Source organism: Labeo rohita, chromosome 22, assembly GCF_022985175.1.
Source record: "Labeo rohita strain BAU-BD-2019 chromosome 22, IGBB_LRoh.1.0, whole genome shotgun sequence".
NCBI lineage: Eukaryota > Metazoa > Chordata > Actinopteri > Cypriniformes > Cyprinidae > Labeo > Labeo rohita.
In genome coordinates, this window is record NC_066890.1 from 66,090,339 (window position 1) to 66,103,628 (window position 13,290).

Sequence of the window (13,290 nt, forward strand, 5' to 3'; positions counted from 1 at the left end):
TGAAGTCAAATATATGGAGAAAAATGCTGAAATGTTTCCCTCAAAAAACATAATTTCTTTACGAATGAAGACAGAAAGACATGAACATCTTGGATGACAAGGGGTGAGTAAATTATTTGTGAAATGTTGTTCTGGAAGTGGAGTTCTCCTTTAAGAAGTATTCAGTCGGGCCAATCAAATTGCAGACAAGATATTATTATAGAAGTAAAGCAACTGCTATATAGATTACATGCTCATGACAAGATTGTTTAATTTTTATGCATCCCAGCACATGTTGGAATAGATGGAAATAAAATGGCAGATAAACATGCTAAAAGATTGTTAAATAAAAATAATGTAGAAATTAAAGTAAAAATCAGCAAAGCAGAAGTGAAGACAATTATTAAGCAAGCTGTTAATAAATCTTGCCAACATAAATGGGATATAGAGAAGACAGGTAGACAAATGGATATAAAATCCAAAAAGAAAGTAGGATTGCAAAATAATGATACTGGAAGTGACTTAAGAAGAGAAGAAGTAATAATAACACGATTAGGACATTCATCTTTAAGTGAAAACTTGCATAAAAGAAGAAGAAGAAGAAGAAGCTTTTTTTTTTTTTTTTTAGAAGACTTTTAATTTGTTGTGATGCTGTTACCTCATAAGGCTGCGCATCGCTTCATTGTGTGAAGAAAGGTTTGTGTTTTTAAGCGTTTACAGTGTCGCTACAAACCATTCTGTGTATGCTGTAGCTTTTACAAACGATGTAAAGTGTATTGCTGAATGTAACACTGCACTGCTTTATCTAACAGTAATGCACGCAAATGTTTTGTGAGTAAAGCACACGCGTTGAATGGAGAAAGCGCGTCTCATTTCTCTCCATATATTGTGAATCAGTTTGATTTGAAGAACTCGATCACTGGAGAAACGGAGCTGTCGTGTCAGCTGAACCAAATGTTTCCGGAAATGATTCTCTGATATGACGCTGAAAACATACCGCTTTTATAAACAAATCAGAAAACGCTTTCATGAATGTCTAATCGATTAAATGAAATCTACAAATCATAAAGTAGGGGAGCGTGGCACTTTTTGACTTTCTCAGTTTGTGGAAATCCACGTGGGGTTATAATTTTGTATCCACATTAATTTCACGCTTGTCTAGTACAAATATGTCACTGTGTTTCATAATAGCAGTGTATAAGTTTTTCTTTATTTACCACAAATGAAAGGAAGTGAATCTGATCTAATGAAAAAAAAAAAAAAACTAACAAACTAAAATATTTTATCAATAAAATAAAATAATTAACTTAAAGCAATTAAATAAAGCATTTTTTTCAGTATAGTTCAAAACAATGTGCACAAAATGAAGAAACACATTAAGTAAAAACACTCCCCTTTCTCCACACACAGCTCTCATAAAACACAAGACACATAAATGAGCCAAAATGCTTTACGTTTCTTGAAATAATAATTTCTGAACATTAAACATCTTTTGTCAGTCTTCATTCACCTGTTTCTTGTGATTTCTCATTAAAACTGATAAAAGTAAATGGTGTAAATTACATCACTAATGTCATAGAATAGCATAGTTTGATAATAGCGGGGCAGATTGTAACGCAGTGTTACAACGTTCCCCATCTGCACAACTAGAATTAAAAAAAAAAATGGTTAGTGTCTTCTGCTAGTCAGCCAAAGCATTTAAAACAACTAAATAATCTGATAAATAATAGACTGGAGATTTAAAATAATGGCAGATTTGTCTCATTTTAAGTGAATGCTAAAAACTGAGATAAAAAATTTACATAAGCCAGAAATGTAGTTTTACTATGGTAAAATAAATATTCAGCAATATTTTCTGTATATAGTGTTGATATGGCAACTAGTAAATGCCGTAAATTTGGTTATGTTACCACGTGTGGAAATATTTAAACCACTTGTGTTACAATTAACATTACAAATATCTTATAAGTAGCTTTCAGTATAAATAAATCATGTAAATAAATATAAACAAATATATGTTTTTGTTGTTGGTGTTGTTGTTGTTGTATTTAATCACGCCTTTATTGTTCTGACTGACTGCTGAACTAGGGAGGCAATAGAGACACATGGTTCAGAGATTTAGTACTTGGTGTTTATTTTTCTTTCTGGTAATAATTCTCATCTTACTCCTCTGACAGAGTGTCCAAACCGGCAGAAAACTCCTGGTGAAGTGACCGAAATCTACCATATTCTAAAGATGGCGTTTATTAAAGAGGAGAGCGAAGACATAAAGATTGAAGAAGCATTTACTATCAAACATGAAGTGTCTGAGGAACAAACAGGTCAGTTTCACTCTCCACATGGAGCTCAGTCCTGATTGAAATGTTGACCTTTTTCAGAAATGAATGGTATTCTTTGAGTGGTTTTATTTGACGGAGAGGTTTCCCTTTTGTATACAGATTTTATATTAATGCTGCCTTCAAGCGCAACTAGGGCTGCATGATTAATCAAAATTTAACTGGAATCGCGATTTGGCAAAGGCTGGGTTTTTTGTTTAGTTGTGTTTTGTTTCGCTTCATCCAAAGGCGCTCTCACACAGAAACCCTGAATATGCCCTGCAGAAGGAGGGTAATGCATGTTGTTCCAGGAAATCCCTATCGCTGTTGCGCAGGGGTGGGCAAGTTTGGTCCTAGTGAGCTACTTGCCTATAGTCTTGGGGCCTGTCCACACAAAGCCAGAGCTTTCCCTATCCATTTTTTTTTCCTCACTCTGAAAAAAAATTAACTGACCAATCAGATGTTTGTCATGAGAAGTGTTCCACGAAAGAGCTATGGTTTGCAGACAGTTATAAGAGTTGATGTTCCAAATGTGTCTTATAATATAATAACTCATTGTCCCATTAGCTCAGAGAGCTTTATCTTCCCTCTTTTGTCAATTGTTTAGTTTATTGGTCCAATTCTTGTTTCAGGTTTCTTTCTAATTAACCTTACACTGGGTCACTCAGTTAAAGGAGAAGTCCCCTTCCAGAACAACAATTCACAAATAATTTACTCACCCCCTTGTCATCCAAGATGTTCATGTCTTTCTTTCTTCAGTCCTGAAGAAATTATGATTTTTGAGGAAAACATTTCTGGATTTTTCTCCATGTAATTGGACCTTCGAGTCTCGTTCAGCAAAATGAAAGAATCTTTTTTTCGAGTCATTTTGTTCATTTTAGCAAAATATAATTAAAATGTTACGTGTTACTTCTCTAACACATCTACTGCTTACACAAACATTGATCACACTACAAACAAGACAAAACTGTAATGCTAAGAGAAACAGAAAAGATTAATTTATTCTTATGGGTCTTTAGTGTATGATTAGCTCACTTCACTTCTTATCTGACAAATTTTCAGGTTTGAGTTGGTCATTCATCACGTGACAGCCCCATAAGATGATCGACTCGCAAAACCCAAAAACTAACTAACTAATTCCAGTACAGAACCTAATAGGATGTTGCGCATGTGCGACTGAACGAATCACTCCCCGAGACGACTCGTTCTTCCTGAGTCACATTAAAGATTCGCTCAAAATGAATGAATCGTTCAAGAACATGCATCCCAGAGCCTGTTCTACACGGGCTTTTGTGCTTAAAAAGTATTTTTTTAAAACAATGACCGATCGCTAGATAAGACCCTTCTTCCTCGGCTTGGACCATTTAGAGCCCTTTGAAGCTGTATTTAAACTACATTTTGGAGTTCAAAATCGGGGCACCAATGAAGTCCATTGAAGTCCGACTGAAGACAGAAAGACATGAACATCTTGAATGACAAGGGGTTGAGTAAATTATTTGTAAATTGTTGTTCTGGAAGTGCACTTCTCCTTTAATTCTCTTGTGCTTCATTCTCACTCTTCTGAATTTGTTGCATTGATAAGGAGTTATCACAAACTACGACTGTTTAGTTGTGCTATCTTACAATCAGTATATAGTAAATGTAAATTTAAGTGTTGGTTATACAACCAGTTAAAACTTGAAGTGGTGACGAGGTCTTAAAATGTATGGAAAGTCTTACAAAGCTTTTAAAAAGGTATTACATTTAATTCCATGACGTCACCAGTGAGAGAAGCTGCCATTTTCTCAGCATCTGCAGATGGAAGTGAGTGAAGGACGATTTTCGGTGAGTAAAGATTAAAAATGTAAAGTCATCATTCATTATGTGTGTCCAGGAGTATTTTGAGATTTCATGGAACATGGAAAAAGTTATTTTGAGGCTGATAAAGCTTTAATTGTTAAAAGTAATGTTTTGCATGTAAAATTTCAGACTTGTTGAGCTTTGAGTCTTCATTGTGCCCGCGCCGGGAGTTACGGCACAGAAGCCTGTGTGTTAGAGGAAGCGATCGTCTCGGCTTCTTCAGAAGAGAGGGAAAGATGGTATAAGGTAAATAAAGGTCATAATTCCATATCTTTTCTTTTTTCTTTTTTTTTGACTAGTAGTAAAAGAATGTTTGCTTTTTTGTAGATGTTGAAAGCCAGAGACATAGGAGAGCTTCGTTGTTTCAGGATTAATGTGAGTTATTTTTAGAAAATACATGTTTCTGTTGTCTCCTGCCAGTTTGCTTCACATTTTGATGTAACAATAGTATGATGACTTGTTCACATTTTAATTAAACCATTGGGGTCCATGTTTTTCATTGCAGAACTCAAACCAACTTTGGAGTTAATGACACAGAAGCCTACTTGTGTGGGGAGGCGATCTTCTCAGCTTCTTCATAAGAGAGGGAAAGATGGTTCAAGGCAAGTAAAGGTCATAATTTCATGTTATCTTTTTTTTTTTTTTTTTTGACTAAGTGTAAAAACATGTTTTATGTAGATGTTAAAAGCCAGACACATAGGAGAGCTTCATTTTTTTTAAGATTGATGGGAGTTACTTTTTAGAAAATAAATGTTACCGTTGTCTGCTATTGTAGTTTTCTAGAGCACTGTGGTAGACAAAGACAATAAACAACCACACAATATGGCTGAAATTATAAAACAATCTAGTTACCTATCCTTACAGAACTGGATGCACCTTTGTTTGAAAATGGTTACATTTTAACTGAATGTTTTCTTTTTTAAATGTTTTTCTCTTTTAGGCCACTGATAAAGCACAGGTAGTGACTGGGATGAATGCTGGACAAAGAGGAGAAATGATCTTTCCCTCAAACTGATGCAACAGTGGTTTTAAAAGAGGAGGCCGCCCTGGATAATGTCAAAGATGTCGCACACCTTTGCTGAGCTGATGGGGCTTCATGACTACATCAATTATCTTAAAGACATTGGCAGGGATGCATGTTCTGTGTGTTCATGGACTATGAAATAAACAGTTAATTTATAGTCTGTAAAAACAAAATGTCAAATGCTTGTTCTGTGTTGTTCAGTAGAAATGGAGTTCACACTCATTCATACACATGCTCACAATACTTCACACATTTGCTTGTGTTAAATGTTATAACACCAGTGTTAATGTAGTGGTTTATTAGTGTACTGTCATGGCAGACTAGTTTGTAAAAAAAAAAAAAAAAAAAAAAAAGAAAGAAAGTATTAACTAATTGTACAATTATTGTAAAATTGTGTTTTTGTATAGTAGTTTTATACAATATACAAAATTTACCAAAAAAAGTAAGATTTGGTCATAAACATTATAGTCAGCAAATGTGTGACAGCGATGTGTGTTGAAATGTTCAGTGCTTCATTTATTAGCTGTGTAGGTACACAGCTAATAAATGAAGCACTGAACATTTGCTGATGCCATCATTTGTCTGCATTTCTTTTTACATGCATTTTACTTTTGAATGTTTTCTCTTGTTGTAGTTTTTAATAAACATTTATCTTTTCATAGTCATTCTGTGTTAAAGTGATTTTAAAATGAACAAGATTTGTAGATTTAATGCCTAGCTCAATTTTGGGTTCATTTTAGCCTAGCAGTGCAGTAATTTTAAACTATAAAATAATTCAACCCAACTCGCTGGGTCAAAACAACCCAGTGCTGTGTTGCCAAAATAACCCAAATTGGGTTGTTTTTAACCAGCAGTTTTTTTTTAGAGTGTAAGAACAGGCTTTTGCAAAGTGTATTTAAAATCTTTTATTGCACAGAAAGCGTTGATTATCTCTTATGTATGGAAGTACTCTTTTTTTTTTTTTTTACCTAAGATGTAGTTTAGTTTAGTTAAAACTAATATTGCTCTTTGCAGCACAATATTGACCGAATGGGTAAAAATGACAGTTATTTTCATCTGTTATCAGACACAAAGATGAAATTGTGCACTAAGGTCACATTTATTTGAAAGAATTATAGCATTTATTTCAATAAATTATCGATAGATCGAGAGAGACAGGAGGCGAGAGAGAGAAAAAGAGAGATGACAGTTGTGTGTGTTACCTGCATGCTGCACGCATGCGTGTCTCTTACTACAAACAACTCATTAATTCAAAAACAGTGGTTTTACCACCTGGTTGCTATGGAATATAATGTAGCGATCTAGTATTCCGGGTATATTATTAATAGGAATTGTGGGGAAGCGTTGACAACAATTTTATGTATGTGCACAGCCCAATGTGATCTCCAACCTCTCCCACTCTCTGTGTGTGCGTTTGTGTGACAGTGATGTGTCTTTGAAGCTGCACATTAACATAGAACAGTGATTAAACTGACTTGAAACTACCTGTGCATTAAACAGTTTTAAAAAAAGGTACCACTTGCAGTACAGTTGAATATACTAGTGCATGAAAGATGGGTTCAAGTGTACTACAAGTGGTAACTAAAATGCATTTTATTAAATACAGAGATAGTATGCTAAAAGTACATTTTAATCCATATATTTGTGGTGTCCCAAAATAGAACAGTTGAGTACACTTCGATGATCTTAAGTTTATCTTAAGAAGTATTAAAAAATAATTTTAGTATATTAAGTACAAAATTAGTGGGTGAAAATAGGGCATCTGGGACCAGCCCTCCAATAGCAGGTGTAGAAACCCCTGGTATATGGGATCTAGCATGTTTTTTATGCATTACATATCTGAATGTTTTGATGTCTATTGCTATTAATGCCAGTAAACGGAGGTTAACTTTCATTCGTTTGTTTGTTTTGCTCCTTAGACCTAATGGCACTGAAAGAGGAGAGTGAAGTACTCCACAAAATTGAAGAAAAAGAGCAATATGAGTATCTTCATGATTTCACAACTGGAGAAAAATCTTTTAGCTGTTCACAGACTGAAATGACTTCCACACAAAAAAAAGCTCAAAACAGAGTAAGAAAAAGTCATTTAGCTTGTTTTAAGTTTGGAAAGAGTTTCAATCAAAAAGGAAAACTTAAAGTCCACTTGAGAACTGGAAAGAGGCATTTCACCTGCAAACAGTGTGGAATACGTTTTTCTCTGAAAGGAAGCTGGAACAGGCACATGAGAATTCACACGGGAGAAAAGCCTTACACATGCCAACGATGTGGAGAGAGTTTTGCTCTACATAGAAACCTTAAAGTCCACATCAGAATTCACACTGGAGACAGCCTTTTCACCTGCCAACAGTGTGGAAGAAGTTTCAAAAGAAAAGGAAACCTTAATTCCCACATGAGAGTTCACACTGGAGGGAACCTTTACACCTGCAAACAGTGTGGAATAAGTTTCACTCAAAAAGGAAGCATTAACAGGCACTTGAGAATTCACACTGGAGAAAAGCCTTACACATGCATCCAATGTGGAAAGAGTTTTGCTCAACTTGTAAACCTCAAAGTCCACATAAGAATTCACACTGGAGAGAACCCTTACACATGCGCTCAGTGTGGAAAGAGTTTTGATAAAAATGAAAACCTTAAGGTCCACATGAGAACTCACACTGGAGAGAAACCTTATTCATGCCTTCAGTGTGGAAAGAGTTTCAATACTCATGGAAGCCTTAAAGTCCACATGAGAGTTCATACCGGAGAGAAGCCTTACTCCTGTCTTCAGTGTGGAAAGAGTTTTAGTAATCAGGGAAACCTTAAAGTCCACATGAGAATTCACTCTGGAGAAAAGCCCTACACATGCCCTCAGTGTGGAAAGAGCTTCACTCAAAAAGTACGATTTGAAGCCCACATAAGGATTCACACTGGAGAGAAGCCTTTTACCTGCCAACAGTGTGGAAAGAGTTTCAATCAACATCGAACCTTGAAAGACCACATGAGAATTCACACTGGAGAGAAGCCTTTCACCTGCCATCAGTGTGGAAGAAGTTTCACTCAAAAAGGAACCTTTAACAGGCATATGAGGGTTCACACCGGAGAAAAGCCTTACACATGCCAACACTGTGGAAAGAGTTTCTGTCAACGGCGAACTATAAAAGACCACATGAGAGTTCACACCGGAGAGAAGCCCTTCACCTGCGAACAGTGTGGAAAAAGTTTCTATCAACGTCGAACCTTAAAAGACCATATGAGAGTTCACACCGGAGAAAAGCCTTACACATGCCAACAGTGTGGAAAGAGTTTCTGTCAACTTCGAACTATGAAAGACCACATGAGAGTTCACACCGGAGAAAAGCCTTTCACCTGCCAACAGTGTGGGAAGAATTTTTATCAACATCGAACCTTAAAAGACCACTTGAGAGTTCACACCGGAGAGAAACATTTCACTTGCCAAAAGTGTGGAAAGAGTTTCTATCACCTTCGAACCCTAAAAAACCACATGAGAGTTCACACTGCAGAGAGCCATTTAACCTGCCAACAGTGTGGAATGAGTTTCGATCAGCACCAAAACTTAAAAAAACATTTGAGAGTTCACACCGGAGAGAAGCCTTTCACCTGCCAACAGTGTGGAAGAAGTTTCAACAGAAAAGGAAACCTTAATGTCCACATGAGAATTCACACCGGAGAAAAGCCCTACACATGCCCTCAGTGTGGAAAGAGTTTCACTCAGAAAGTATGCTTTGAAGCCCACATAAGAATTCACACTGGAGAGAAGCCTTTCACCTGCCAAGTATGTGGAGATAGTTTCAATCAACATCGAACTTTAAAAGACCATATGAAAATTCACACTGGAGAGAAGCCTTTCACCTGCCAACAGTGTGGAAGAAGTTTCACTCAAAAAGGAACCTATAACAGGCATATGAGAGTTCACACCGGAGAAAAGCCCTACACCTGCCAACAGTGTGGAAAGAGTTTCTGTCAAAGTCGAACCATGAAAGACCACATGAGAGTTCACACTGGAGAGAAGCCTTTCACCTGCCAATAGGATGCATAAAGTTTCACAATTCACACCAGAGAAAAGCTATACACCTGTCAACAGTGTTGAGAGAGCTTCCTTCAACCTTCAATTCCAAATGAGAATTTACACTAAGGAGCGTCTCATCACCTTCCAGCAATGTAGAAAAAGTTTCAACTGAAAAGGAATTACTAACTGGGGTCTGAGGTGTTTTTTTGGGCCCTGGAGATGTTTAGACATGCCTTGACATTTGTGCTTATTTCAGTTTTTAAGTGGTGTTTACACTGTATTTAGCACAAACTCTGTTACAATAATATGTGTGTAGCATGTATATAAAAGTTGGAGTCACTGAAATAAGGCTGTTAATGCACTCTGAACATAGGTTCAAAAGACTTTTGTGTATTTGATCCTGCACCCTAGAGTTTACTATAAAATGAGGCAGTGAAAATCATCCTGCCCTATAAAACAGTATTCATTCCTTAGAAAATTACCTTATAAAGCAATATTCATTGCCTCAAATTATTCATATAAAATAATATTGGCGTTGTCAGTAATGAAGCTTATTTCACATTGATCATGTAGAATATAAATCCTATGTCAAATCAAATCAAATCAAATCACTTTTATTTATATACCGCCTTTAACAATACAGAATTGTGACAGTAGATATAATGTAGATATATGTAGATGTAATGTAAAATTTATATGTAAAATTTCACATGTGAAAATCACATGACGTGCGCTTTGCACATGGGAAACGTGTGCTTTTGGAACATTTTTATGTGAATCCCATGTGAAACCCATGAGGTCACATGTGCAACACATGTAAATCCTTTAATTGTGAAATAACTCTGGTCAATATTTCATTCATGCATAATATACACTCAAAAAATATTTATTTCTTTGACCTCAATTGTATAGTAAATTCCCATTATCTTTATTACCTTTCTGGGCCTGGGAACATTTTTATTTGCATTGCTATCTATGCACGGTCAGAAAGCTCTCTGATTTCTTCAACAATATCTTAATTTGTGTTCAGAAGATAAACAAAGGTCTAACCGGTTTGGAACAACATGAGAGTGAGTAATGACAGATTTTTAATTTTTGAGTGAACTATCCCTTTAATATCCGGAAATGCACCATTTCACTTTTGTTCATAAATAAATAAATAAAAAAGTGACTCAATCACAGTTCCCATGGCATGAAGTTGACAGAACCTAAAAGTACACAGAGAGACACTATTAAGTACAATTAATACAATATTTATTAGTCTCGTTTGTAATTGTGTTGTATTTAGACCTAACAATTTGAGTCATATTTCCATGATGACATAAGATTTTCACAGGTTGGTAATAAGCTGGATGTGTGTCATTGTCTGTAAGTAGGCCCACGGCAACATCTCCCAACTCATCAGACTTGCCCTAAATGAATAAATGAAAAAAGAGATACAAACCCATGGTGTCCAAAACAGTAGTGTTCAATTTCTTTCTTTTATAACTATCAGTGATTTTTTTTTTTTTAATTTAAGATATTTTTTGACAAATAATCTCACAAAGACTAAGCTAAACTAACTAAAGTAAACTAACTAAACTAACTAAGCTAAACTAAAACTAAAGTTCACACAAAAATGACAATTCAGTCATGATTTACTTATATGCCATATGGCCTTTCTTTTTGATACCACAAAAGAGGAATTTAAAAAAAAAATTTGCCAGAATTTTTTGGCACAAATTCTGTAGGCTCTTTATTAAACAAAATAACACAGGTATAGTAGCACAGAAACCAATCAAACGTTGATGAACTGACTGAACAACAGTATGAGTAAAAATACTTTTGTATTTTAATGAAATACATAGAGTAGTACTGTCAATGAGACTCACCCTGCAGGTTCTGAAAAAGCCAAACACACGGACCGTTTATCCGCTCAGACCAAAGTTCAAACTGCCATGCTGCAGGAGCTCACTAGACAAGATGCATTCAGTATGTCGATGCGGCGCGAACGCACCTTGAAAAACCAAGCGCGAGGCATACTGCGTCGCTTTCGTTATGAGTGCAGCTGCAGAGGGCCTACATTTAAATTAACTAACTTGAGCATGCAAAAGACGCGATATGTGAACGGCTCCGTCATGCGAGCACTAAACAGCACTGAGATCCAGTGTGAAACACTTGAATTCAGCGATGAACACAAATGACTCTGATTCAAACTAGTTTAAAGCTGTGTGCAAAGAGACAGTCAGAAGGCTTTTCAATCTACACATCGCCATCATTTACAATGGATTTACTGTAGTAACACTCACTGCAGTGCACCATGGTATTGTGGCAGCAATGTGGGATATTCAAATTGAATTTTATTACAGGAGAAATGGTATATCATTATAGTATGTATGTATTTGTGATTAAGCTATAGCATGTGTGCATTTATACTGAATGTTTTTAGACTACCGTTTTTCATACAAATAGGCTACCTATAAAACCATGTAGTTATATTTTTACAATGGTATTGAGGTACCATTATGTGTGGTTTTAACTGTGTTTATCATAATTTAAAATGTGTGCTTGCTACAATGGGAGACTGGGTCAGAATAAATTAAACCATATAAAACTGAGGTTGCTACAATTTGTACAGAAATTTACCTCTGCATCCTCAAGCTACTATCAAATGTGCATCTCTAAGAGACAAAAAGTGATATTACTATTATTATTATTATTATTATTATTATTATTATTATTATTATTATTATTATTATCATTATCATTATCAGACAACCCAACCCTGTTTCTTGATTTGAAACAATATAACTCATTAAAACCTACAGAAATTTATTTTTTTATTTAGATATTTAAATTTAATGGTCTAGTTTCTACAACTTTCACTTTGAAGCAAAAATCTGACTTTAAACTTGAAATAAATAAAGATTTGACATTTATCGTGATAATTATTGATATCGACTGATATGAAGTAAATGCAGTTTTTCTTTTGGTGTGGCGAAAGAAGCTTGACGTATTAAACTATGTAGAATCTACATTTCTTATTGTATTTCTGATGCTATCTATTTTATCAGTGAAGAAATTCATAAAGTCATTACTATTAATCTATAAGAGCCAGGTATAGCTCTGTTATTTTGGACATATTTTTTGCGTTGATTGCGGCACCTGGTGGCGGCAGAAGTAGTAAGAACAGATCACCTGTTCACCTGTGTTTAGCTGGAGAGAGAGGGTGATGGGGAGAAGTCTTATTTTTTGCTGACCGCTAAAGGAGTTAGCAATGCTGTTAATGCAGTTTTTTTTATGACTTTTGAACACATTCGTATGCCATTTAAACAATTATGGAATGTATTGGATGCATAACCTTATTTGTTTAATGCAAATAAACCTACAAAACGCAGTTGTTGGATCCATGATAATTATCTACAAGCGGGTCGGACAAGTTAGTCTCTTCCAATCAGCCTCTCGGCTTGCCTAATATTTGTCAGCAAAAAAAAAAAAACAACAACACGGCACTACACTATATGTTCAAGACAAGGAAAGGAAGCCACGCTCATTAATGGCCGTAGCCATTCACGGCGAAAAGGGGATCATTGGCCACTGAGACCACACAGTCCCGGCTTGATTACCAGAGAGCGGCAGCAGCCTGATATCGTCACACTCAATCTGTGGTATGTAACCCGGGTTCTTTGTACTTTGTTATGGTTTGTTGAGAGTTTATTAATATAAAATGTATCTGAGGACAAACCCAGGACATCACTGGCAAGTCTGATGTAACCCTATAAAAATATAAAATGTATTTATTTGACACCAATGCCCTGACTCTATTTTTCAAGTTATTTTTGTAACGCCAAGCCAGCAGAGGGAGCCCTCACCCCAGGACTGCCTGCATGCTCCCTCTGCTCTACTTCACCCCCCAAAGATCCAGCAGCTTACTCAACACAGATCACCATAAACCCAGCAGCTTCTGACCACCAAGCCAACATGAGTGCAGACACCAAGCTAATCCGTTTTCGCCAAGGAAATCACCCCATTGAGCACTACGTGAAGGATTTTCTGGAACTGGCACATCATACTACCTTTGATGAGGTATGCCTTATGATATTTTTCAGAGGAGGACTTTCTGAGCCAATTTGTTCCCTTATGCCTTT

General features: G+C 35.9%; 1 protein-coding gene across 3 annotated transcripts; it reads left to right on the forward strand.

The window, feature by feature from the left end:
• The first annotated feature begins 593 nt into the window (after nt 1-593).
• Nucleotides 594-12,647, forward strand: LOC127153484 (oocyte zinc finger protein XlCOF6). Of its 3 annotated transcripts, XR_007825276.1 has the most exons (6): nt 2,171-2,300; nt 4,059-4,118; nt 4,263-4,379; nt 4,461-4,508; nt 4,639-4,745; nt 5,074-5,832. XR_007825276.1 is itself a non-coding variant. In XM_051094540.1 (3 exons), the coding sequence occupies exons 2-3, from the start codon at nt 2,216-2,218 to the stop codon at nt 9,182-9,184; spliced, it is 2,193 nt and encodes a 730-aa protein (XP_050950497.1). In that variant the 5' UTR covers nt 594-675; nt 2,157-2,215; the 3' UTR covers nt 9,185-12,647. The 3 variants fall into 3 exon arrangements, 1 of the variants encoding a protein (XP_050950497.1); XR_007825275.1 differs by having other exon boundaries at nt 4,059-4,379; XM_051094540.1 differs by lacking the exons at nt 4,059-4,118; nt 4,263-4,379; nt 4,461-4,508; nt 4,639-4,745; nt 5,074-5,832 and adding exons at nt 594-675; nt 7,077-12,647 and having other exon boundaries at nt 2,157-2,300.
• The last annotated feature ends 643 nt before the right edge of the window (nt 12,648-13,290 follow it).